Raw genomic sequence first — 23,445 nt, 5'->3', positions numbered from 1 at the left:
ATCCGTACATGGAAATACAGAGGGAGGGGAAATAAAACTTTGGATTCCTAAAGAAAAAAATCAAATGTTTCACAGCTGCCAAAAGGCTGAAGACACCAACCTGACACTATTGAGCATCGACTTTTCCTTTGTAGGTGGTTTAGTGACTGGGCGCTTGGTGCTCACAACTTTCACCGGATGCTGCTCTTTGCCCGCCTTGTTGTACTTGCTCTTGTCAAATTTTGGCTTGGGCACACCGTATTTCCTTAAAATCTTCCGACACAGAAAGTGAATAATTACCCAATGCTTTCAAGTTACACAAAAAAAGATGCTGAAAATAGTTTTCAAAGCACTACCTGAGTAAGCTGGTCCTCTAGCACTTTCTTTGGAGGGCGGACATTTGTGAAGAACACATGAAGAAGGTTTCCAGGAGTCTGAGAATTTATCTGCTCTTTACTAAGATAGATATCAGCAACCTTAATGGGTTTCGCTGGAGTTAGGCTCAGCATTTGCTCAGAATGGATGCAGCTTTTAAATATTTCTGTGAGGACTTCCCGAGCACCTGGGACCAATTTCTCACCTAATTAAAAAAAAAAGTGCAATATGATACAAAATACTACGACAACTGTTCAGAATTCGAAATGTGAAAAAACATTTTGCATTCAGCTAAAATATTGTATCACCTGCCACTTGCTCTGAGAGAGAAAATCACTTCCAAAAAATACTACTAGCAGACCTGACCTTTCTGCACTCTAATGCCCCATTTATGACAGAGAATTGAATGCCTTCTCCCGTTTTGACCACATACTGTAATTATTATTTGAGTGACTGTAGTGGTAATGAAAAAAGTAGATTATTTATGATGCCAGTATAAAAACTGTATCGTGTAGGCACATGCCGACACCTATCGATTGAACTAGTAGTCAACTGAACTTCCTCCAAGTATTAACCTCCCCTGTCCTCTGATGCCCATTCCAGGTGTATTAGGGTCTGTATGTATAGCTTTCACGTTGTTAGAGAATATAAATAAATAGCTGTACTACTTGAACAGTTTCTACTCAAATTATGCTGTGTCTAACAGTGGTAAATTATTACAGTGGCTATTTTCTCAAAAAAAGTCACTAAACTCAGTAGTTTTTTGGGTTGGTGGGGAGTTTTTTTGTGGGGTTTTTTTTGTTTGGTTTGTTTGGGTGTTGGTTTGTTTTGTGTTTTTACTGTTTGATTAGCTGTGAGGCAGTTGAGCAATGTTCAGATTGCAAATAGCTGCTTGCTAACTGATGAGACAGAAGAAATTTGCTTTGAAATTACTCCCTGGATCCCCTTGTTGTGACTCAACAATTAGCGAGTCATACGGAATTTAAACCAGCAAGGAGAATCCGACCCTTGTATTGTGCCTTTTTTTGGGACGTACAAGTGAGATATATGCCAATATGAAAACCACATACCTTTTATTGACTTATCATTGAAATAATCTTCTAGTGCTGGGCTCCCTTGTGTGTCAAATAAACTCTGATTTACAGTAGAAACAGTTAAAATCTCTTCAGTTGACATTTCCATCAGCTCATCTTCACCATCCAGACTTGACAAACCAATGAGATCACTGCTATTAAAAAGACTGGCTCGGATTTTCTCTATTTTAGCTCTTGACCTTATCTGTACAAATAATGAAATTAGTTAACAGGAATTCTGACAAAACATTCACTTCCATTTACATGAATTTGGGTCTTAAGTTGTTTCCCCTCCGCATGTAGATAATCACTATTGCATCTCTTCTAACATTCTTCTATGTCAATAATTTGATACCAGGATTCAGGTTCAGCCTGCAAAACATTCTTTCTAAGAACATCTGGCCTCTGAAACCACCGTGCTGCAAATTAATCAGGCACAGCTCTGAACCAGCTATTCCATTTCTTAGCCTGGAGACAGCCCTTAGAAATATCAGGTAAGAAGGTGAAAGTTTCAGATAGGTAACCTGTCATTATTTGCAACTCTGCTGTCTTTGCTTCAATTCTCTGTTTAGAAAAATATATCTAAATTAGCACAGGCCTTGAAGTCTGAGCTACGCAAATCAGGAACAGGAACAATAACTTCCTTTGATTCCGAGAATAACCACCATGCATCATTATGAGAGCAGCTACAGACTTGGAGTAGGTTTCAATGTGAATACGCTGACAGCTTTCTGTACACACTTTATGGTTTATTTCAACTCTGGTGTCTTCACATCAATTAATAGCTTAAGAATAGCAACTGAAGATTTTCTATCTGAATAAGCCGATTTTCTTCAAAAAGGGAAACTGATACAATCCCAGACTATGCAAAAACATCTCTCTACGTTCACAAGCCACCAGAAATGGCTATGCTTTTGCAAGCTCCTGATATATTTGCAGCACAGAGTTAGTGTAACAACAGAGAAGAAGGGTTCTTGTGCATGGCTGAAAACCTGGAGTGATCTGGCATCAGTGACAACCACCCACAATGCTTTTAGAACTTAATTTGGAACCAGACATCGACAAAATTTATCATCTCTTCTAAAGTAACTTTATAGAGGAATCTGTAGATGGTTTAAAATATGCAAAAATGTAGTCATTAAACATGAAATAATTGCCTTGTGGGTCAAACCAAAGGGCCACCTATCTCTACAGTAATCTCCAGCAGTGGCCAGTAGCAAATCTTTGAAGAAAGTTACATGAAAGAGGAAATGAACAGATATTTTCCTTTACATATTCTCTCAGCCTCCAGAAATCAGTGGTTTAAAGATTTCTTAAGTTGAAGGCTGCATTGACTGCCGTGCTTAAGAGCTACCAATTTGCACATCCTCCATGAACTTAATCCCTTATGAACTCATTTATACTCTTGGCTTCCGCAACACCTCACAGCAATGTGCTCTACAACTTGGAACATGCAAGAGTACTTCCTTCTGGTGTAAAATTGCTACTTGATAACTCCACTACTAGGTCTCCTCTATCCTTTGAGAGACAGCGAATGCTCCTAAGACTGTGAATGACGCCGAGAAAGCCAATGCAAGTAGAGTTCTGTGCTCCTCAGCCATCCTGCCCAAGCTGAGAACTCCTAGTCTCCTTAGTCCTGCACGCACATCGACATACATTTACTCTGCACTCATGACCTATATTGAGCTACTCTTTGCTAACAGTACTCTTCACTCTCCATCATTCAAGTTGTGGCCTCAGTCAAGCAGAAGAATCTTTACAGAAGAAAATACACAGCACACTTTTTCCTTAACAGTCAGATCATGGTGTCACACACAAACCACAAAAAGTACAGTATTTCTCAAAGCCAGAGGTTAAAAAAAAGTTAACTAGAATCAGATCTCATTTTTTCAGAAAAAAAACTGACCCCAAAGGCACCCTCTCCTGATTGAAGGCTATTACCTCCACTACAGCAAAACCTTTGATTGGCCGTGACAGAAGCGGCTGGTTGTCCAGAGATGTGACTGTGTACATCGATCCAACATCAGACGCAGATGCTGTTTCTACATTGTCAAGTGGTTCCCCGAGGCTGCCAAGGCTGCCGAGGCTTCCAGTACTGCAGTGTGAGAGATCCAAACTCTCCTGGCTGGAAATGACATGTGGTTCTAGTAATCCCGGTGGGATGGCCAGTTCCAGTCCAGCTTGAAACTGGTCAACCGAGATATCGCTAACGGTCCGAGATATACCCTGTGAGCTGCACAGGGAAGCCTGGCTTGTAGATGCTGAAGCACTAACACTCATGGCAGGTGTGACACTGCTAGAGCTGCTGATATCCAGACTGTCTGCACTACTTGAAACAGTTGGCTTTTCCAGTTCAGTTCTGCACTCTCCTCCTTCTGCTTTGTCCTTGATTTTTTTGGGATCCTCTTCCTGCAAAGGGATGTAGATCTCATCTTTGAAGACTCCACCATGTGCATTACATGCCTTTCTGATGGCACTTCTGACAGTACTCTCCTCCAAGTGAGTTGGGATTCCAGAAATGACAAGCAAGCGGCTATGAGCTGTGGGACCTACTAGTGCTTGGCACGCATCTGCTACAGCATCGTTTGTCACACCCAGCCCTTGTGGATCCTTTCTAGTCAGGTGTCTCAGAATTATAAGCAGAGTCAGTGCTCTATGAAACCATAACATATCCTCAGGCTTGCTTCCTCCTATACTGAGGATCGCAGCATCTGTTTCAGCTGCTCTGGATGAAGACCGTTTGCCTGAGGATGATGTCTTTTCCCGCTTCATTTTCACTTTTTTCCTCTTTGACAGCAAGCTTGGACTCTGTGGTGTCTGTCCTGGAGAAGATGAAGACGAGGACGAAGAGTCACTAAGATTTGGGGCACTAGTTGAAGACATCACATTAGCTGTTACACTCATATTTATAGGTAAGGTTACTTCTGCTACAGCAAGGCAGACTTCCATCAGAGCATGAAAGTACGTTGAAAATCTTCCTTGGTCAGCCCCTCCAACACCAGAACCACCGCACGCATTTCCAGACACCCAGTTTTGTGTTTCTTCATCGTACAACTTGTGAAGTTCTGACTGTAGGGCCATAAGCATAGCTAGACAGGGATTTAGCTGAAGGGCAATAGAAGATGATAATCCTGCTGGATTTTTTTTCTGCTCCAGGTTGTGAATTTTGCGAAGCAACTCAGCCAGGAGATGAAATATTAATTCCTTCACACACGCTGCCATGTCAGTTGTCCAGAGAAAGTTCCCTGTGTGTGGAAGGCAAGATATGGGAGTCAGCAGCATTTCACTCACAGTAGCTTCATTATTACATAAGTTGCAACAGTAACATTAAAAAAAACACAAAAAAGGTAATTTCAATGGCTGTTACGTTAGCAGTAAGAGAGACAGGAAGGCTATTCCAAGAAGTACCTATCAACAGAAAATTTCTGGAGTTTGAAGAAAATTTTGATATAATGCAAGAGCTCAGAAATACTTTGTGACTGTAATTTTTCTTTTTTTCCTAAACTCTCCATCAGAGCCAGCACATTATTGGTTTTTATTACTAAGTAAATACTACATTCTCACCTAAAAATTCCACTACTTGCAAGAGAACTGAAGGAGGAATAGTATCCAGTTCATCTTCTGATTTTCCATCCCCATCTTCCAATTTCCAAGTTAATAGCTGTTCTGTGAATGCCATTGCCAGGGGGAATTCAAGAGGAAGAGAATGCAAGACCAACACTGCTCCGGGAGGAGGAGACACTCCTAAGCAAAAAGGTCAAAAGAAAATACTTATCATGACTCTAGGCAATGGTAAAGTAAAAGTAGTACCATATTTTTCGGGATTTTTTTTGAGATTTGATTTATACTAAGTGAGAATTTTCTCCATTAAGTTCCTTGCAATAAACAAACAGGAATTTGTATCTATAATAATATGTTGATATAATCTGTAATTGTAAAAGTACAGAATAACATTTTGTTTATATGACATATGTATAGGCTAAAAATAGTTCAATTTCATATCTAAATACATATAGAAATGGTTTTGTAAAAGTCCTTTGTAGTGCAATGCATGTGATCAGTATTAATAAAAACATCAGCGATGCAGCAGTTCAGCAAAAGAACTTAAGGATCTCCAGTCAAAAGTTTTCAGAGCTTACTGCAGCTCAGTCACCTTCACTGCTCTAAATAAATCACACTGTCTCTCCCTTAGGCTGGAAGGGTAAAAAGAATATTAATGGCTGCTCTTGCTAGAGAAGCTGGGATGACCCAGGTATTACTATACTGAATATATATTACTCTGCATATCAAAGGGCCCTACAATCGCCTACAAAAGCAAAAAAAAAAAAGTTAATCTCCATCTGAAAGGCAGCAACTCAAACAGCAATAGCACCAACGTGAACATTGCAGAAATATTAAAAAAACATTCTTTGTCAACTCATGGAAGACAAAAATCAGAAAAAAACCCCGCAGATCCTGACAGGTTTAACAGAACTAACAAAATCAGAGTCAGATGGCTTCCAACGTTTATAAAACCATGTTTTCTTGGTTAAGAACAACTGCAGACTTCTGCCAGGACACATTTCTTAATACCTTGTATAAAAATACTGTCACTACCAATGGTAGGACTGGTGACAATGTAGGAAGCTCAGAGGCAACGATGATGCTTCTCTCACTTCTGAGAATATAGTTTAAAAGGGGTTTTTTTTTTATTTTTTTTTTTTTACCTAGTTTGATGTGGACCTTGTCCGTAGGGGTGATCACCGAAGGGTACTGGTTGGTTGTTGGGGGAGGTGTTAGGCCTGTGTTGGTTGGAGAGGCATCTCGAGGATAGCACACTGCTTCAATTAGGTTTAACTGACCATTCCGTTTAACTTTATGCCCGAGCCCGTAGACGAGCACTCTAGCCCAAGGAGCTTTATAGAGAGATGAACTAAGAACAGAGCAAGAACAGTTCAGTAAGACTGTAACTAGCTACTAAAAATCCCAACCCAATCACAGAAAAATTAAATGCTCTGCAGTATTTATCCCACCACCCAGAAAATGAGTCTCTGAGAAGAGAAAAATCTCAAAAAATGAGCACCTACATAACTCAGGGTTCACAGGGCCTCCATGGCACATCTTTGATCTTTGCCACTCTCAGCCCCTCAATTACTTACTCTTTGCGGAATCCAGACTGACTTTCCTTACAGGACACAATTACAAATGCAGCCCCAGGAAAATTAACATCCATATTGACTTTGGATTCTGAAATTGGGAATTCTTCAGCAGGAAACTGTTCTGGTGCCGTCTGTAACACAACATTTCATAATGAAAGCCCCCAAGCAGCAGCAAACAACCTCCCTCTTCTTTTTTCAAATAAAATATAGCATTGTAAATAATGACACAGTGTGAGGCCACTTCATTTCAATATGATCCAGAGTATTGCTACTGCTTGTGTTTTCAGCGTGCTCACTACGATCAGAATAGGAATACGATCCATCCAGAGAAATAATTCAGTGTGAGGGATGGTATTATGGGAGTTAGAATCACACACAAAGCAAGGGCTCCTGAGAAAGAAAAACAACACTGCTCACAAAACATTACTAAATATTTTACCTGCAAAAAGGAGCAGATCTGTTTAGTGAGGTCTAACAGACTCTCCTCTCCTTGATGCAGTGTCCGAGTAATGGCAACAGTAAGCCACTCTCTGATGGCTTGTGAATTGCCCTGGTAGAAGAGGTCTGTGGCAGCACAGTTCTGGGAATGGATGCAGTGTTGCAGGGACTGGGCCAAAAGAATAGAACTTGAACTGATTGTTCCATCTGTAATAACAAGTAAGATAAGACAAATGTGGAGATCACTTCAACATGTTTATGTAGCCTGTGAAACAGACAGTGGAAAGGGAAGTTTTAAAACACTCAGAAGATTACAAGCCTCTACTTTCACTGCTGAGCAAGTGCACACCTCCTCTCAAAGGTCAGCAGTAGAAATGATCCACCCAAGACCAGACCTGCACCGCTGATGTGGTTGCTTGCAGATGGGATGGCTCTCTAAATGCCAGCTGTAGTCTTCACCTGCCTGAACCAACAACCCTCAAGGAACCCTGCCCTATGGACACAGAGCTGTGGGTTCACGGCCGCCTCATTTTGTCCCATATACGAAGGCATGGCATATTTCAATTTACTGCACGAGTGACTAGAAGCACTCTCTTCCCCACTCATTCTAGACAAGGTGAAAGCGGCTTTGTCTGTTCTCAAGCTTTCCCCATACATGAACGGGCAAAATAGCTTTTGGGTGGTCCCGAGTGGGTCACAAGCCCCAACATCTTTGTGGCTGTCATTCTGGAGCTAATGGGAGAAGTCAAAGAAAGACCAAGTGCAGTGCACAAAGGAGTGGACAATTCATCGGAATGCCAGATTGGAAACTATGTATTAGCAGGGCTTGAATTAGGCATATTTTAAAGAAGAAAAACTAAATAAAAGCTTGTAAAATTATCTTAAAGCCATGCAAAGTAGTGCTGTACTCTGCAAGAGGATCTTTTACAATGCGGCATCTGTTAGAGGTAGCCAAGTTTCTAAGTAACTGGAGGAGGGAACAGGACTTTTTCCAATGCTAAATAATTACTTTCAGTTATTAATAGCCTATATTTAGCACTTCCTACTTTCTCCTTATGTTCCAGCCACATTACACACATTTCTTTGCATGCAGAATAGCTTTGTCAACGATAATTGTCTTTGTTAACACTCACTTGAATTAGCCAAAGATTCTTTTCCATGATTCAGCACATATATTCTCTAATCAGATCTGTGATTCCAGTAGGAAAAGGACAAACCACTTTGTGAAATGAAGAAGAGTTGAATTTTGAAAACTGAGACCCCCAACTGGCATTTAGTTTTACTACCCTGGATTCAAACTATAAACCATTCTCAATTCCTTACAAGTATCCCATGTGGACACTTCCCCCACCCAAACAGAAGATGATCAATGACAAAGGGACAGAAGCACACTGAATGGAGACTTAGGAGGACACCTGAACTCTCTTGAACGCTTTTAATAAGATCATCAGCAAGAATTTCAGTTTAGTACCCTATCACTAAGGTCAGGAGTCCATTGAGGCATTTTTTCAATCCCATTATTATAACTAATTACTCAATAAGAGCCAAATTCATTAGATTTATTTTTTTTTGTCCCAAGAAAACAATTGTACCAAATGAAAGACAGCTGTGATGAAAATTAGTGTTTACCAGGAAGAGGTGGTGCAAGAAGTTGGTTGGAGAGCAACTGCAGGTGCTCCAGAGTGATATCACGGATAGCAGGAATGTGAAACAGGCGAGTAAACATATGTGGAGATTTAGGGGCAAAAATATTGAGGAGAGCCATGCGGCAGTACAGCTTGGCCAGAGAAGCTTCACTTCGCAAAAGCTCTCTAGAAAACACAAACATCAAAACATAAAATTGCTTCACCATACTTAAAATAAAGCCATATCCAGCAACCTGCCCCTGAATCCAAACATAAATGCCTAATTTATTCTCATTTAAAAGGTTCAGGTAGACCCAACTCTTTCTTATTCACTTCAGGTAGCACTCAGCCCATCTAATTCTGGTACCAAATTAAGGCACCTGAATTTGAAGCCAACTCTGCACAAAGTCAGTCAGGAGTTCTTGGGCTTTTAGACAGCAACGGGTTGACGGTACAGGAAACCTAAGCTTCAGGGAAAGTACCGGTTAGACCAGCATGTACAAAACCACTTTCATGTGACTAAGTGAAATCCTTCCAACAAGACAATTAGAATAAATTTCCTTTATTATGGAAAAAAAAAAAAATCAAAACCCCACTACCCACTAAACCATGAAGATTTCACAAATCTTTGTCAGCTTTAATCCAACAACTACAATAAGATTCAGAAGCTTGCTACTGCTTAAAATAACTTTGCAGTAGGTAATTGTACTATAGGATGCAGTTCTAACTACATTTCTTTTTTTACCTGTGAATTTGGATATTGGTGTTATCCAGGGTAACCAATCCATTTGTTGCAGTCCTCCTATAACCAGCAGGTGGCCTTTCTAACATGTCAATGGGATACCAGTATCTTACCAGAACTCCTTCGCTTCTGAGATACGTCTCTACTTGTACCAATTCATTTACCTGGAACACCAAAACCAACGCTGTCAATAAACACAGTAATAACAATAGTTTTTCCCTTCAAAAAGGGCACTAAATCAGCTTTCTAAGTAGTTTAGTACAATTAATCGTATTTGCTCACAGACGCGTGATACTGATGCATTAAAAGTCCTCCCAATGTATCTCTACTCACAGAATCAACATCCAGAACAACCCCATGAAGACCAAATGTCTTCAGCATCCCACGAATAGCAAACTTGGGTAAAGCTGTTCCAACGGCACTACTGGTAACATTATTACTGTCAGGAGAGCGAGTCACCACTGTGAGACCTAGTCAGAAAGGGACAACACAATTTTTAAAGGTACAGCATTTTCCTCAAGTTGACAATTTATGCAGTAGATCCCAAGTACCAGAGCCCCTTAGCTTGTATTTTCCCCTCAAGATACTTTTTGCTGACCTTACCTTTTCGTACTTTATCAATTGTAAATTTGTTTGCTTCATCTTTGATATCCTCGATAGTAGGAAGGTAGAGGTCTCTCGGGATGCCACCATTTTCCTCGTAGAGGAATTCTACAGTTTGTCGTGCTATATCAACCATTCCTGGTAGACAGAAGGGAATGCTCAGTTATTTTCCCCAGCCACTTGAAATAAGTTCTTGTTCTCATTAACATCATAAGCAGATGAGCTGTCTAATTACTCAAATATTGTTTCAGCCAGGCTGATAGATAGGGAGTGGAGCTTTCCAGAGAAACATTGTATGCTGCTTATTAGGGCTCAGAATTCTTTCTTTGTTTTTACTCTGACTTTCCCACAAACAGGTCACCTTGCCAGAACTGTATTCATTTACAAATCCCCCCTTATTAAAGTGTTCCTCAAAGCTTTTGCCTTGATAGACAGAAAATGCACGTATATAATTCCTTCCCAAAGTATTATTCTAAAGTATTTCTGTATCCACATCACAACAGTACAACACACTCTGCTGCTATGTCTAAAGCCATTTTCCCTATTTAAATAGTCCAACTTAAGTAAAAGCGTTCAAGAAAAATCATGCCCCCAAACCAAACTGATGAAAACAGCAAGTGAATGTTTTTTTTTCTTCAATTTAAATTTTCCAGCCCTGAATATGGTAAAACATAAAAGAAACACAGGTGTTATCACTTATTGCACATCAGCTAAAACAAGAAGCATGGAAATAAACACAGCCATACCTAACTGTAAAGCTCCTTTAATCTGATCCAACCCAGACTTCCTCTCAGCCTCATTACGGAATCTTCTTCTAATTGTAGGGAAAACTTTAGTTTCCCAGGCTTTAACCAAAAGGGCATAGTGATCCTCCTACAAAGACAAAAGTTATTTAGAACACCAAGAAGAAAGAAAAGTTAACAGCAGCTATACTTTCCTTAAGGAAGCAGGGAAAACCCTTGTATGGCAAAACTTAAAAATCTGAATTACGAGATCTGTATTTAGACCACAAGTTACAGCAGGCAGAGCTTGCGACACTCCTCACCCGGGGAATATCATCGTCGTCATCATCATCACTTTCATCATCTGCAATAGGAGGGGGATGAGGATCAGGGCCCGATGTGATAAAGTTCTCATAGCTTAGTTCCATTTTATAGTGGCAAGACGTGTCGCTGTCATATTCTGCAAAACACATATGGAAATAAGATCATAACGCACTAGAAAGCATGCAAAAATATTCCATGAAGTTTTTGAGATATATTGTGTTCCATGGTCTCCAATCAGCCTGTGGAAATGTAATGCATTTTGACACAGCATAACCAATTGCCTGATTCAATCAACTGTAACATCTTATTGTATTCAAAACCCTAATAAGATAATTTCTCATTGTAGTTGCATTAACTGAGAATAATTTGTACGTCCATATAAAAGAAGACCAGACCTTTAAAATTGCCTTGTCTAAAATCAAATAAGCATGTATTTGATGATGCTTGTTGTACTGCTTTACCTTAATAGGCAGTACCTAAGGACTGCAGCCAGGATGTGCTTAAATCCAATTTAATTGACTGCAATTTCTGCTGAAAAAGGTTTAAAAGAAATGTTAATCATCACTTTACGTTGTTGAGCTGTAGCAACAGCGGCAATTCTACAAGGAGGTCCATGGGTCCCAGGATCAGAAGCTATGCTGGTGCCAGCATCGTTATCGCTGTCAGAAGCCATGGCAAAAGGCAACGCTTCAAAGTTGGCGCTTATTTCTTCGGCTAGGTCAATACACAGATCAGCAGCATTCCTGTGAGCCTGCCCTTCAGCATAGGCAAATTGGCGAGATCCAAAGTTAGCACGGACTTTCGTGTTCTGAAAGAAGACGCACATAAAAGCATTAAGATGAGCTGTGGATTGTTTTGATCCTTCTCTTTGCTCTTTTTAAAAAACTCAGCCAAAGGGATAAGCCGATCACATCTCCATGCCATACGGTTTTCCCAGCATCCCTAGCTATAAAACTGGATGCAGCAGGGAAAGTATTAAGCTTTTAAACACGAACTTTGAACTTGCCTTTCTTCTAGCTTCAAGATACAGCATATTTAGCTAGTATACTTTGAAGCAAGGTCACTGCTGGGAAGGAATACTAAACAGAAGGGCTACTAGCCCAGAATAACGCCATCTCATCAAGCCAGCTGCACACTAGTGTGCTAACGGGCAGAGAAAGTTCAGAATAATGACAAAACATACATGCACCTGGGAAGGGTAATGGAGTATCTCAACCTAACTCAGTAAAGGTAAAAACTATCACTCTACTTTTTTGTAGATAGGTAAGCAGGCTCAATACTTTATATATAATGGGTTTTTTAATATTTCTGAAAGAATATCTATCAAGCAACATATTTCCCTTGAAAACTTGCCTTCTTCTGAATGTGGACAACTGGCCACATTCCACCAGAGACATCTTCTAGATATGGCCCAAGTCGCTGCCCACAATATGTAAAATAAACTCTGCCTTTAGCTGGCTGCCCTGGAGGGGGTGGAGTTCCTTCTGTTCTTTCCCATCCAATTCCTGCTACATCACCTGTAGAAAAACAGAATCATCACAAGAAGAACATGGATTTAATCTGTTTTCTCATCTACTGTTTGCCTTATATTTAGAGGATTATCCGATTTAGCAGATAAGGTAGCTGTACTCTTACATACCAGGAGAAAGAGTCACATCCAATCTAACACTCTTCCACTGTAGCAAGCTGGAGCCATTGTAATGCACTGCTCGCCCATTGCTGAGAAGGAACACAAGAAGAAGATTAAACGCAGCACCGAAACAAGTAAGGATGACAACTCACTACCAGATGAAGACTAGGTAGCTGTGATACTGACAGAAGGCAACTCAACCCTCCTTATTTTCATAAGGGGATAGTCTAGCTCATCATTTTAACGTTTCAATTCAAACGTACATGTTGCCTACTACAATGCACTCACAATACTGCTCTCTAAGGAGCTTACAAATGGTACTGAGCAAGACCATGATTTTTGATGCACATCTCCAACGTACTTGTGAAAGAGACAGGTGCCCACTGGGTTTGTCCAAGCACCATCCCGTTTTTCCGCTTCTGTAGCAAATCCAAATGAAACTATTGGTCCCGTGTCATCATCTGTATCTCCATAGGAAACTACTTCAATTTCCCAGTAGAATGATGGTGCCTGGAAACAAAAATAATAATAATTTAAAAAAAAATATGTACAAAACATAGGTAAAATAGAAAATTTTCTTTCTTATTCTTTTCATGCACTATTGAATATTCAATGACACAAACTATCGTACAGTTGTAAGTTCCTACCTGTACTGGAACTGGTGAAGTGGCATAGATAAATGTGCCCCGAGGCAGTCCCCCACCCGCGCTCGGATCAGCCAAAAAGGTCACAGCTGTGAGATGCGATGAAAACATGCATGCTCGCACAGGGGGAAACACTCTCGATGGGCTCCAAGTGATTTCTTTGGGCTACAAACACGAACAGAGCATTTTATTCTACCAATTACAGTTGAAGTCATCTACTGAAATTCAATGACACACTCTTTTATGATGTGCACATTTAATACAACACATGCAACTATCCCAACTGCAATCACAACAAATCACATCCCAGTACAGAAATCCACATTAAATGAAATGTTTAAATAAGAATCCAACCAGTTTGGCTCCAGCGCCACACGCAGCCCCCCTGCACTCAGTGGCTGGCTTCATTTGCCAGGGGCAGCAGACTTGGCACCATTTCTGTGCTCACCTGTCTTCTGTCTGCTTGCAGTGGAGGAGGAGGTGGTCGAGCACAGTCACGATACAACATTCGTAACCTTTCACACTGCATTTCTACAACAAGGAGCCTCTCCCCTGTAACAACAAACCAAACCAAGTCATGAGGTTCCAAGCAAATCTAGTTACTTGAGTCCAACAATGCAATCCTGATAACAGTGGGCCCACTGCTGCTTAAATAAGAGGGAAGGAAATCAAGAGTTCAGTGACAAGGAATATAAGAAAGCATTGTAAAAAAAAAAAACAAAACAGCTAAAAGATCATCAAAAGAAAACATACAAATGATAGGAATACAGAGTAGGTTACACTGAAAGCAAGAAAACTGGAGGGGGTTCAGAAGTGTACTAGTAGAGAGCTAGTCCCAGGACTTGCATCTTCTATCATGTTCTGGCTTAAACTTTATGCCTGATCTTTAAAATGATTTAGTCTGATTATTAGCTACTCTTAAGTAAGAGCTCTGCAGCTATGACAAAACATGCTGTACTGTGCTAGCTATCAAACTTTAAGTAGCTGGAGGACAAAACACTGAAATGATTTTAAATGCTGGTATGTCTCTGAACTGAATATGACAATGAAGCTGCAAGAACATGCTGAATACCTACCAGGGCTGCACTCCTGTGCTACCAAATTAAGAACTTCTACAGCAGCTGGACACTGTTGAATGAATTCTTCACAGAATGAGCTGTCTTCTAACAGCTGAGCCATCACCAGGCATGCTCTTAATGGAAAAATCATATGTTTAAAGCATTACAAAAGCGTACGCTGAATTCAAAGTTGTCTTTACACGTACTGAATTCAAGACTATTTTAAAAGACAGCACGCCGACTGATCTATTCCTTTGTCTGGTTGCTTAGCTATCCATTGGAACTTCCACAATGGCAGCTTTCCCCTGCTTCATAACATTTACTTATAGGAAGCACTTGCTTCGATGCCTGATCAGTGTTACAGGGAGCACCTTATTTTTCATGCCTATTTTAACAACATCCAGACACTAAATGTATTTAAGGAAGCAAGAATTTTTGCATTGTCCCCCACTGTCACATCTCAATACCCACAAAGAAAACAAGAAACAGCAATTTTCTTGCACATTTGTGTACGGTATCAAAATGGACTGAGGTGCTGCACAAAAACCAATGACTCACCTGGTTCTTATTTCAGCAAGAAGCCGGACCACTGCCATTACTGGAGTTGAGCCATCTCCTGTTGCAGGAAGTGAGGTGTGAATAGATAGACTTCCCTCCTGAGGAAGCAACATGGACTGGACTGCCTGTACTACCTTCTCAGTAATGGACAGTTTATGAAGAGGCAATGCCTGATGGTGGGGGGGCACGGTAAAAAGTTAAATTCAAGTAGTTAGTTTCTAAGAAATGAGGGCGTTTTATCACCTGGAGTTAATTCTCATTTTGTACTATCACAAAAGCAGCACTAAACAAAACCAAAAATCCAACACAGTATGCAATGGAACATCTTTAAGCACCAAAAGATGAATATATCCATGTTACTTGAATGAGAACTTAAATATAGATATTGTTAAGATATGTTTACAATCATGAGGCAAACTTTACAAATAATCTTTACTCAAAGATGAAACACACTTTTTACATGCTGTAGATTAATTGCCAGTATGCTGTGACACAAAAAAAAAAAAAAAAAAAAGATAATTGATATTACACTTAATATTGGATTCTTAAAACTACCGTACCTCAGATCTTGGAACACAGAGCCTAGATAATGGAATAGTTAGTGTGTCTGATGCTTGTGAGGTCTTTCTATTGTCTATACTGGTAGGTGGAAATTTGACCGTTGCTATACCTTCTTGTTCATTAATAGATGCCACAACTCCAATGCTTCCTGCTATTCCTTTACCTAAAACCTACAACCAAAGAAGGCCTGCATAAGATTTAGGGCTTTACAAACAAGAAACGCTGAGTGTTTAACACCACACACCAACTCAACACACGAGTAGAGCTGGGTATTTTAGGAAACAGGAATAACACAAAACAGCAGTCTCCACAAGTGTTACTGCAACTGCTTCACGATCACAGGCAATCTGCATGCTGCTTCACAAGTATGCCAATGCAGGCAAAACATCAGCAAAAGCACCAATTCTCATTTAAGATATAAAACATGAACGGCGCAGAATTACCTGAACTTCAGAACCTATTTTAATTGTCTCCTTAAAGCCACCCAGAGCACAAAGGGCAGCTACTGCCTGCCGAGCAATTCTTTGAAGTTTAGCGAGTTTCCTTCCACTGCTACTCCCATTCTCCAAAATACTCTCTGCGTATTTCCCAAGTTGTGGAATGTACATCAGAGCCCGAGACAGAACCTGAAGACAGAACCAAAAAATACCAGGGAATGACTTTAAAGCACAATTCAAACAAACCCCAATGCCCCAAGCCTCCAGCTCACACACAAATCTCAGAAGAATTATTTTTGTTCTTGAAGGGAATTATGTAACTCAGAATATTCTAAGTTCTCTGAAGTGCAAACACTATCAAAGCCAGTTCCATTCCCTAGTAACTTTTAGAATCACAGTTACATATATAATGTTAGCTCAAGGATTGAGCCTAAGCAACAGACTAGGTGCTACAGGACTCAGAGGAACATAAAAGCAGTGTGCTCTCCTTTCCAGCCAACACTTCAGACCTTCAGAGGTCATGGCAAAGAGGACTGAACAGCAAAGGTATAATAACTACCTGGCAAAGGCAAGATAACTCCCTAAACAAACGGCATTATTAATTACTGAAAAGAATGACAGGCGAATTACAGAATAAAAACACATTCTCTAATACTGGATAATTTTTGATTATTTATTCCACCCTAAGACATCAGGCAAATACCATCTACTAGAAAGGGCTGCTTCTGTGCAGTTACACATCCTGGTTTGAAGTGTTAGTAGTAGTAAACCGGAAAGGAGTAGCTGAGGAAATTGCAAATAATTAAGTTCTCTTAAATACTCAATATGTGCTTGGTGTAGAATTTAATTAATCAATCTTCCATTTGCTTACTTTTTCAGCAGTTGTTGTCCATATCTGAGCCGCATTTGATTCTGGTGCCATCAACAAGCTGTGTAGCAAAGCGATCACCTCTGCTGCCATGCTGTTTGCAACATGACCACTAATGAATGGCCTCACAGGATCCGTCCTATACAGGAGGAGAAAGCAATTTGCCCATTAATTTCAAAACAAGAGAAGGAAAAGAAGCTCCAGTTATCAACAACAATATACAGCATAAAAAAGGAAAGTTTACGAACACTCAGATTATTTTCTGGAGCACACAAATACTGGGATACAGAAAAACAGAATCTAGACTCTAAGCATAAAATCGAAGTGACCTACCTGGCAAGCTCAGAATTCCTCTCTCTGCAAATAGACGTTTGTGCAGTCTTCTTTTTGTCCCCTGTGGACAATCCACTAGTAGTTTCTGGATTGACAGTTTCTACGGGTGGCCCAACACTAACTATTAGACCAGACTGTGCCCACTTGGTTGCCTTTCGAAGAGCTGCAGCAGCTTCTTCTGTAATAACTTCACAGCAGCCACTCTGAAAATAAAATTGCCATATAAGACAAATACTAATAGCTCTATTTGGCCACACTATATGATGCATTTAACCCTCCTCCCTCTGCATATGTAAAAGCACTGAGAACACATCAAAACATCCTCCTGACTATGTATTAGAGTCACAAAACAAATTCTTTCTGTTGCTTTTTCTCATCTACAAAGAGATCAGAGATCAATGTGGATTCATTGCCTTTAATATTCCATTCTTAGCTTAACAGGATAGTATCTCTTCTCTGATCAAAAAGCCACACATGAGTATTTGTGGTGCAAATATTCAATAACATATCTAAAAACCATACATGAAAATTTAAGTATGTGGTTTAAAATTCGTACTATCAATGTGCATTAAACACTTCAAGAACATTTCGTTAAACACTTCAATATCAAAAGGGGCTTAAACATGACTTACTGCTGTTGGAAGAAGCATTAGCTGAAATTCATCATTTACCCCTGTATTTACATCAATAACTATATAATGCTAACTTTGCATGTAGAGTTACCTTTCTGAACAGTTCTGTAAATTAAACAGCATTTAACAAAGGGGATTTAACATCAGTAAAAACAAAGAATTCTGGCCACCGATTTTTACAATATTAAGCAATTCTTTAGTTATTCCTTTCCTTACTTTTGTCATGTCTCGATCCATTTTCACCACTTTCTCCATATTGGCTCCAGTTCCTAGTCGGAACGGACGACCTTCTGAGCTACTATTAAAGTGAAACCAAAACACATTAGCTTTGTTTTCATTGGTGGAAAAAAATTAATATATTATGCATGTTTTTAAATTATTTGAAAGCAACCCTTGAGACTGAATTGCTCAACAGTAATGGAAATACTTGATAGTTAAGGCTGATGTTTTTATGTTCCTTTGCCAGTGGCTTACATGGCTTATACGCAAGCCAAAAGCAAAACACCACACTTCATATCCCCCTCCTCCTTTTCTATATCTGTATACTGTGCTCTGTTTCAGCTCTGCTGCTCTCATCATTCCTAAATAGTCTTCTACAAAGCAGACAAGTCCTGGAAATGTTGGGATTTAGATTCTTTCTGCTGCTGCCTCATCATAAATTCAGTGTAGTGGTATGTGTTTTTATCCAAGGAACAGTACGCTAAGCATCAGCGCTATAAACCATTTTTGTATTATCTTATTATCTGGCCAGTAAACACAACAAATTGGGAAGCCATTTTGCTTTCCCATTTACTATTATGTCTAGGATGCATTTTTCTACAGCTGTAGCACTAAAAATAGAAGACAAATGGAATTGGTGAAATTGGTTGTTAATTCCAATCCAGTAAATTAAGATTACCTTAGTAATGGCTGAAGGACTTCATGGGATGATTGGTCTTCCCGTTTATGAATAAAAATAGAAAGTTTACCATCCACTGCCTCACTTTCTTCTCCGGGATCTTTATCACCTTTTATGGAGTTTTTAGGGCTGGCTTTTGCCAAAGTAGTATCCGGCTCAGAGGCAGTTGGAGAAAGAACTGTTTGGCATCCTTGAATTAGAAAGGGGAAAACCAAAACAAAGAAAAACACACAGGCATGAGCTCCATCAACAAACTTTCCTGCCCTTGAAACTAATGCTAACATAACTGAGATGCATCTAAAACATCTCTGAAAAACACACTTCAGTCTGAGAACAGTTAAATTAAGAGGCAGATGGGAACTCACAGAAATCGTTCAACACTGACACATCATGCATCTTTTCCTGCTTGAGCTTTATGTCAATACAAAAGCTCCTTGCAGAAACATGGCTTGCTTGGTAATTTCTCAAATTAGCATGACACCAAAAAGATGCTGGTACCTGGTACTACATAATCCGCCAGCTTCGCCAACAGCAGAGAGGCAATCTTGGAGGCTGGGTCACTGGGATCATCCTGTTCACTGTTCAGAGAGGGTACCGAGTAACTCCAGGGAGGCAATTCCACATTTCCACAGTCCTCAACACTCATGAGAGGCAGTGCGGCACGACACAACTGGAGGATTATAAGGACCAATTTTGGAGAAGGACGTTGATCCAAGAGAAGTGACAAAAGCTTGGACACACAGGCTGGCTGGCTCAGGATTGCTTTACCTATGTGACTCCTGAAAGGGGAAAAAAAAAAAAAGGTAATTGCTGATTAGAAGAAAAAAAATTGTTTGATGATGCTCTTGGAATTAAAAACAAATGAATTATTATTTAGAAGATGTCGGACAAAACCTTATCTGCAACGATTTTTACATAACCTGATAGCACTGATTAAACACTAAGATTGAGTAAGTGTCAGTCTACAATCAAGTTTTACAATGGTTTTGAAAGTTATCTTACCTTCACTACCGTAAAGAAATCCCCAAAAGAACCTCCACCTCCACCTGCTTGCATACATAGAAAAATACTCCAGAGACAAAGGCCTAGTACCTTGACAGGTCATTAAGAAGACTGAGAACATCTTGAAGCGCGTCATTTCCTGCCGCTTGATTACCGCAACACTCCGTAGCTCGTGCGAGGTGGTTGGTAAGAAGGCTGGAGACCTGACGAGCCAGACCAGAATGAACAGCTTCTGTTGAACCACCTTTAAAAGTAATTTGAGAATTTACAATTGTAATTAACAAAAATGAATGTACACAGCTACAAATTCCTTATCCATAAACTGAGTACAGTAAAAAATTTTTGTTTTCCTATAGCAAAAAACTTTTATATAAAAAAATGCCTTTTTAATTTAAAAAAACCCCTGATACAACATCTATGTGCCATTAGTGAACAGCCACACATCTCTGAGTTTATGTATGTTATCGGTGAATCCTATCACAGGATAAATGCGTAAGTGGTCACTCAGGGTCTCCAGCTTCTCTGGTTATGTCTAGACAGATCTGAGTGGCAGATTTGAGATTATCTGCAAAATAACCACTCCCTTGAGGAGGAAAAAAGCTAAAATTAAAAAAAAACAAAACAAAACCACAACCCACCACAACAAGAAAATAAACTTATTTTTGTATCCACTTGTGTGTTCTAAAGAACTCACGCAATACGGAAGTCACAGTGAGCGAATGCCCTATTTTAAATACATATACATCACTTCTCAGGCACTTGGGTAAATCTAAAGCACGCAATAGAAATTAATTTGGCCGCATTCCTACCTTCTTCTTTCTCCCATTCAACACACCGATTGGCTAGCACCTGGAAGGCGGCCCAAGCCATGGTGGCTACCTTTTGTTTCTTAGTCTGTTTTTCATTTGAACTGGATTCTGTCTGACTGCTTAAACTGCAAAGCCGGTCCATAAGCTGTACCAGGCCGCTACGTACCAAACACTTCTCTTCGCTCCTGTACGAGAAGAGAAATTCAGATTTTACTTAAGTAACTTTTCAGTCACAACAGACACAACAGCAAGTTCTAGATTTTCATTAACTCAGCAACTAATTACTTCACTTTGCAGAAAGATGGCTCTGTCTCTCCCTTGTCGTCCCCAGATGAAATTCTGTATTCTGAGAAAATTTAACAGGATATTCTCAGATACTCAACATTATGAAAAGAGGGAGTATATTTATACTGTATAATGCTTCTTCTTAAGGCAAAACCTAATAAGGACAGCTGTGGATGCCCTCCTTCCCTTTCTGAAGGAAATACTTTCATACCTTGTGTAAGGTATAGTGCATAAGAGGCCAATGCTATTTGCACAAGCAATGGGGTAGCGAGCACACAGTGAGACCACGGATGTCATAGTCTCTCCAAAAGCTTCCTGGACTTGTTCCACCATCCCGCCACACGTGAGCTCTTCAATTCTGTTGGTAGTTAGATATTTGAAATGGTAGGCTTTCTAGGTTAAATAAAATGAACAAACTTCCAAATATAGCTTTTTCTTAAAAAAAAATTAGTACATATTAAGAATTACTCAAGATTTAGAAGCAAAAGTGCAAGTCACTTAATGTTTTAATATGAAACATGTAAACAAGATAGTATGGTAGTTTTACCTCAGACATGATTGAAATTTGACTACAAATAAAATACAAAATATTTATCAAATCTTGATGACAGCATTAGTACCAGCTAAATCTACCACTAATGCCTAATTAAGATGAATTCAGAATTGAGTCAGGAGACTAAGATACCCTATATACCTATCTGTGGACACGTCATCCCAGTACAAAAGGAAAGTTCGTCTACTGCTAAACAAAAGCATTTCTTAGAAGTTTCTGCCTTTTTACCCCATAAAGGTCACAGTGGCTGTTGCAAGCTTTGTTCTGCAAACTTGAGCCCTCAGAGCTAGTCATTTCTCACAATTTTTCTTAGTGCAAAGCAATTTACTGTCTTCTACAGAGGAAAACATTTAATTCTTTTCAGAGAAATATACAAACCTCGGTCCTCCCTGAAGTACCATGGTCACCGGGCCTACAAGATGCGTCACACCGCCAACTCGAACAGCTGCCGTCAGCAACTCTCTCATGTGCACTAGGGCTTGCTTCCTTGTATTCCCGCGACGCCACCTTGTCTGAGCAGCTAGCAGAAAACTGCTGCTGGATACCTACGGGATATTGTTTAGGTTTGTTAATGAGACACAAGCAAGACTCCTCTCTTTCTTTGTGAAAGTTTGAATTTGAAAATATAATGATTCAGCACATTTAAAATGGCATACCGCTTGGTCAGGATTTGTTCCGATGAAAGCGAACAGTTGCCCCAGTAAGACGCTGTACGTGGGTTTGTCTCTGCTATCCTCAATGGTCAGTGACTGGAGAAGGGTGAAAGAGCTACTTCTGTGGCTGGTTACATGCCGGCGCCTGTGAGAATAACAGAGAATTACCCCTGGCAGCAGTAAGCTGATCCAACGAAAAAAAACCCCAACGTGCTATACTTGCAAAGTTTATGATGATTTTAACAACACAGACCGCATCATAGTAAAACAGCTTAGTGGAATAAACCCTTGTATACCTTTGACTTGATCTGGCAAACTCGATATCTTCGTTACCAATCATTTCTAAGTCAGATGGTGCCGACATACTGCGAAGGAAGACGGGCTGGCGGACTGCGTGAGATATCACTTTTGTTTCAGATGCTGATTTGCAGGCTGAAATATTATACAGTATGAAAGAATGTCACTCCTGGTGTAGGAGGTTATTTACAAACTGTTTTTACAATCACTGCGGACATTCCAGTGAAAGCTATAACGCAGGGTGGGGAAAACACAGTCCAAGCAAGAACTTGTAACTCTGTTCTGAGGACTTTCCTGTTTGCAGGTATTGTTTCAAGTTAGTTTTGTTTTGATTAGGCTAAGCATTTTTTCCCAATAATTCAGGAGACTAAAATTTAAATTCCATATATTATTACTCAGACCTTAATCTACTATCATTATGGCAATCAGAAAACAAAGACTCAACTTCATTTACTGTAAAAGAATTTATTTAATTTGAAAAAGTAAAAAAAAAAAAAAAGGTTTAATTTTAAGTGAAAGAAGGAAAATAAGAGAAAAGGAATAAAAAGGAAAAAGAAAAAAAGAAAATACAATGCTGGTAATGAGATATATACCTGGAGTCTCTGCAGGGGTACCAGATATACTTCTTGTGATACCAGACTGTGCTGCAATAGTGACATGTAATAACAGCTCTGCTCTGTTCATCAAGCTCTTAACTAATGTTTTTGTTTTTGCTAGGGGATGAGAGGTCTTCTGTATCAGTGAATTCACCTCTTGAAAAAACTTCTCCCTAAGATTATGAAAGAAAAATAAAAGCAGCCAACACAATTATGTTTTAATGCCTTCCAAAATAAAATGTTGCTGTGAGAAAGGTTATTTCAAAGAAGACTTATAGCATCAATTTATTTTATGCCAACAAAGTAGAAAGCAGAAAAAATTAAAGAAATAAACAAGTGATTTGTCAGTAAGTACGAGTAGCTGTAGGTACTGATATTAATATTATTTAGCACAAATGTTTCTAACAATTTAATCAGATACTGCTAGGCAGACAGGAAAATTAAGTTATAAAGTATTTGCATCCCTGGTTAGAAGTTCACCTGAATATTCCTACTCCCAAAGGTTGTTTTCTTTCTATAGGCCTCCCAGCCTTTAATGGAATTAGACACAAAATGTTTTCAAAACATTTAGTGACAGCTTCTATTTCACATCATAAAATGTCACAGGGTACA

The 23,445-nt window shown here is 39.6% G+C and overlaps 1 protein-coding gene across 1 annotated transcript in view; it reads right to left on the bottom strand.

The window, feature by feature from the left end:
* Window positions 1–23,445, bottom strand: part of HECTD4 (HECT domain E3 ubiquitin protein ligase 4) — a 75,319-nt gene that overhangs the window by 12,709 nt on the left and 39,165 nt on the right. The window contains exons 29-64 of the mRNA XM_075769513.1: window positions 22,831–23,006; window positions 22,237–22,372; window positions 21,944–22,085; window positions 21,666–21,832; window positions 20,946–21,092; window positions 20,450–20,634; window positions 19,731–19,884; window positions 19,137–19,417; window positions 18,639–18,828; window positions 17,957–18,038; window positions 17,109–17,311; window positions 16,779–16,914; window positions 15,914–16,096; window positions 15,470–15,640; window positions 14,910–15,079; window positions 14,370–14,485; window positions 13,742–13,845; window positions 13,297–13,458; window positions 13,011–13,159; window positions 12,659–12,738; window positions 12,373–12,536; window positions 11,590–11,827; window positions 11,019–11,155; window positions 10,720–10,846; window positions 9,974–10,111; window positions 9,704–9,840; window positions 9,374–9,534; window positions 8,633–8,814; window positions 7,005–7,210; window positions 6,566–6,696; window positions 6,134–6,339; window positions 4,992–5,171; window positions 3,369–4,672; window positions 1,425–1,632; window positions 336–559; window positions 101–252 (exon numbers count right to left, since the gene is read on the bottom strand). Of these exons, the coding sequence (XP_075625628.1) occupies window positions 101–252; window positions 336–559; window positions 1,425–1,632; window positions 3,369–4,672; window positions 4,992–5,171; window positions 6,134–6,339; window positions 6,566–6,696; window positions 7,005–7,210; window positions 8,633–8,814; window positions 9,374–9,534; window positions 9,704–9,840; window positions 9,974–10,111; window positions 10,720–10,846; window positions 11,019–11,155; window positions 11,590–11,827; window positions 12,373–12,536; window positions 12,659–12,738; window positions 13,011–13,159; window positions 13,297–13,458; window positions 13,742–13,845; window positions 14,370–14,485; window positions 14,910–15,079; window positions 15,470–15,640; window positions 15,914–16,096; window positions 16,779–16,914; window positions 17,109–17,311; window positions 17,957–18,038; window positions 18,639–18,828; window positions 19,137–19,417; window positions 19,731–19,884; window positions 20,450–20,634; window positions 20,946–21,092; window positions 21,666–21,832; window positions 21,944–22,085; window positions 22,237–22,372; window positions 22,831–23,006 (7,029 nt within the window). The remainder of the gene's footprint in view (window positions 1–100; window positions 253–335; window positions 560–1,424; window positions 1,633–3,368; window positions 4,673–4,991; window positions 5,172–6,133; window positions 6,340–6,565; window positions 6,697–7,004; window positions 7,211–8,632; window positions 8,815–9,373; window positions 9,535–9,703; window positions 9,841–9,973; window positions 10,112–10,719; window positions 10,847–11,018; window positions 11,156–11,589; window positions 11,828–12,372; window positions 12,537–12,658; window positions 12,739–13,010; window positions 13,160–13,296; window positions 13,459–13,741; window positions 13,846–14,369; window positions 14,486–14,909; window positions 15,080–15,469; window positions 15,641–15,913; window positions 16,097–16,778; window positions 16,915–17,108; window positions 17,312–17,956; window positions 18,039–18,638; window positions 18,829–19,136; window positions 19,418–19,730; window positions 19,885–20,449; window positions 20,635–20,945; window positions 21,093–21,665; window positions 21,833–21,943; window positions 22,086–22,236; window positions 22,373–22,830; window positions 23,007–23,445) is intronic.

Source organism: Balearica regulorum, chromosome 17 (assembly GCF_011004875.1).
Source record: "Balearica regulorum gibbericeps isolate bBalReg1 chromosome 17, bBalReg1.pri, whole genome shotgun sequence".
NCBI lineage: Eukaryota > Metazoa > Chordata > Aves > Gruiformes > Gruidae > Balearica > Balearica regulorum.
This window is presented reverse-complemented; position numbering and strand designations above follow the sequence as displayed.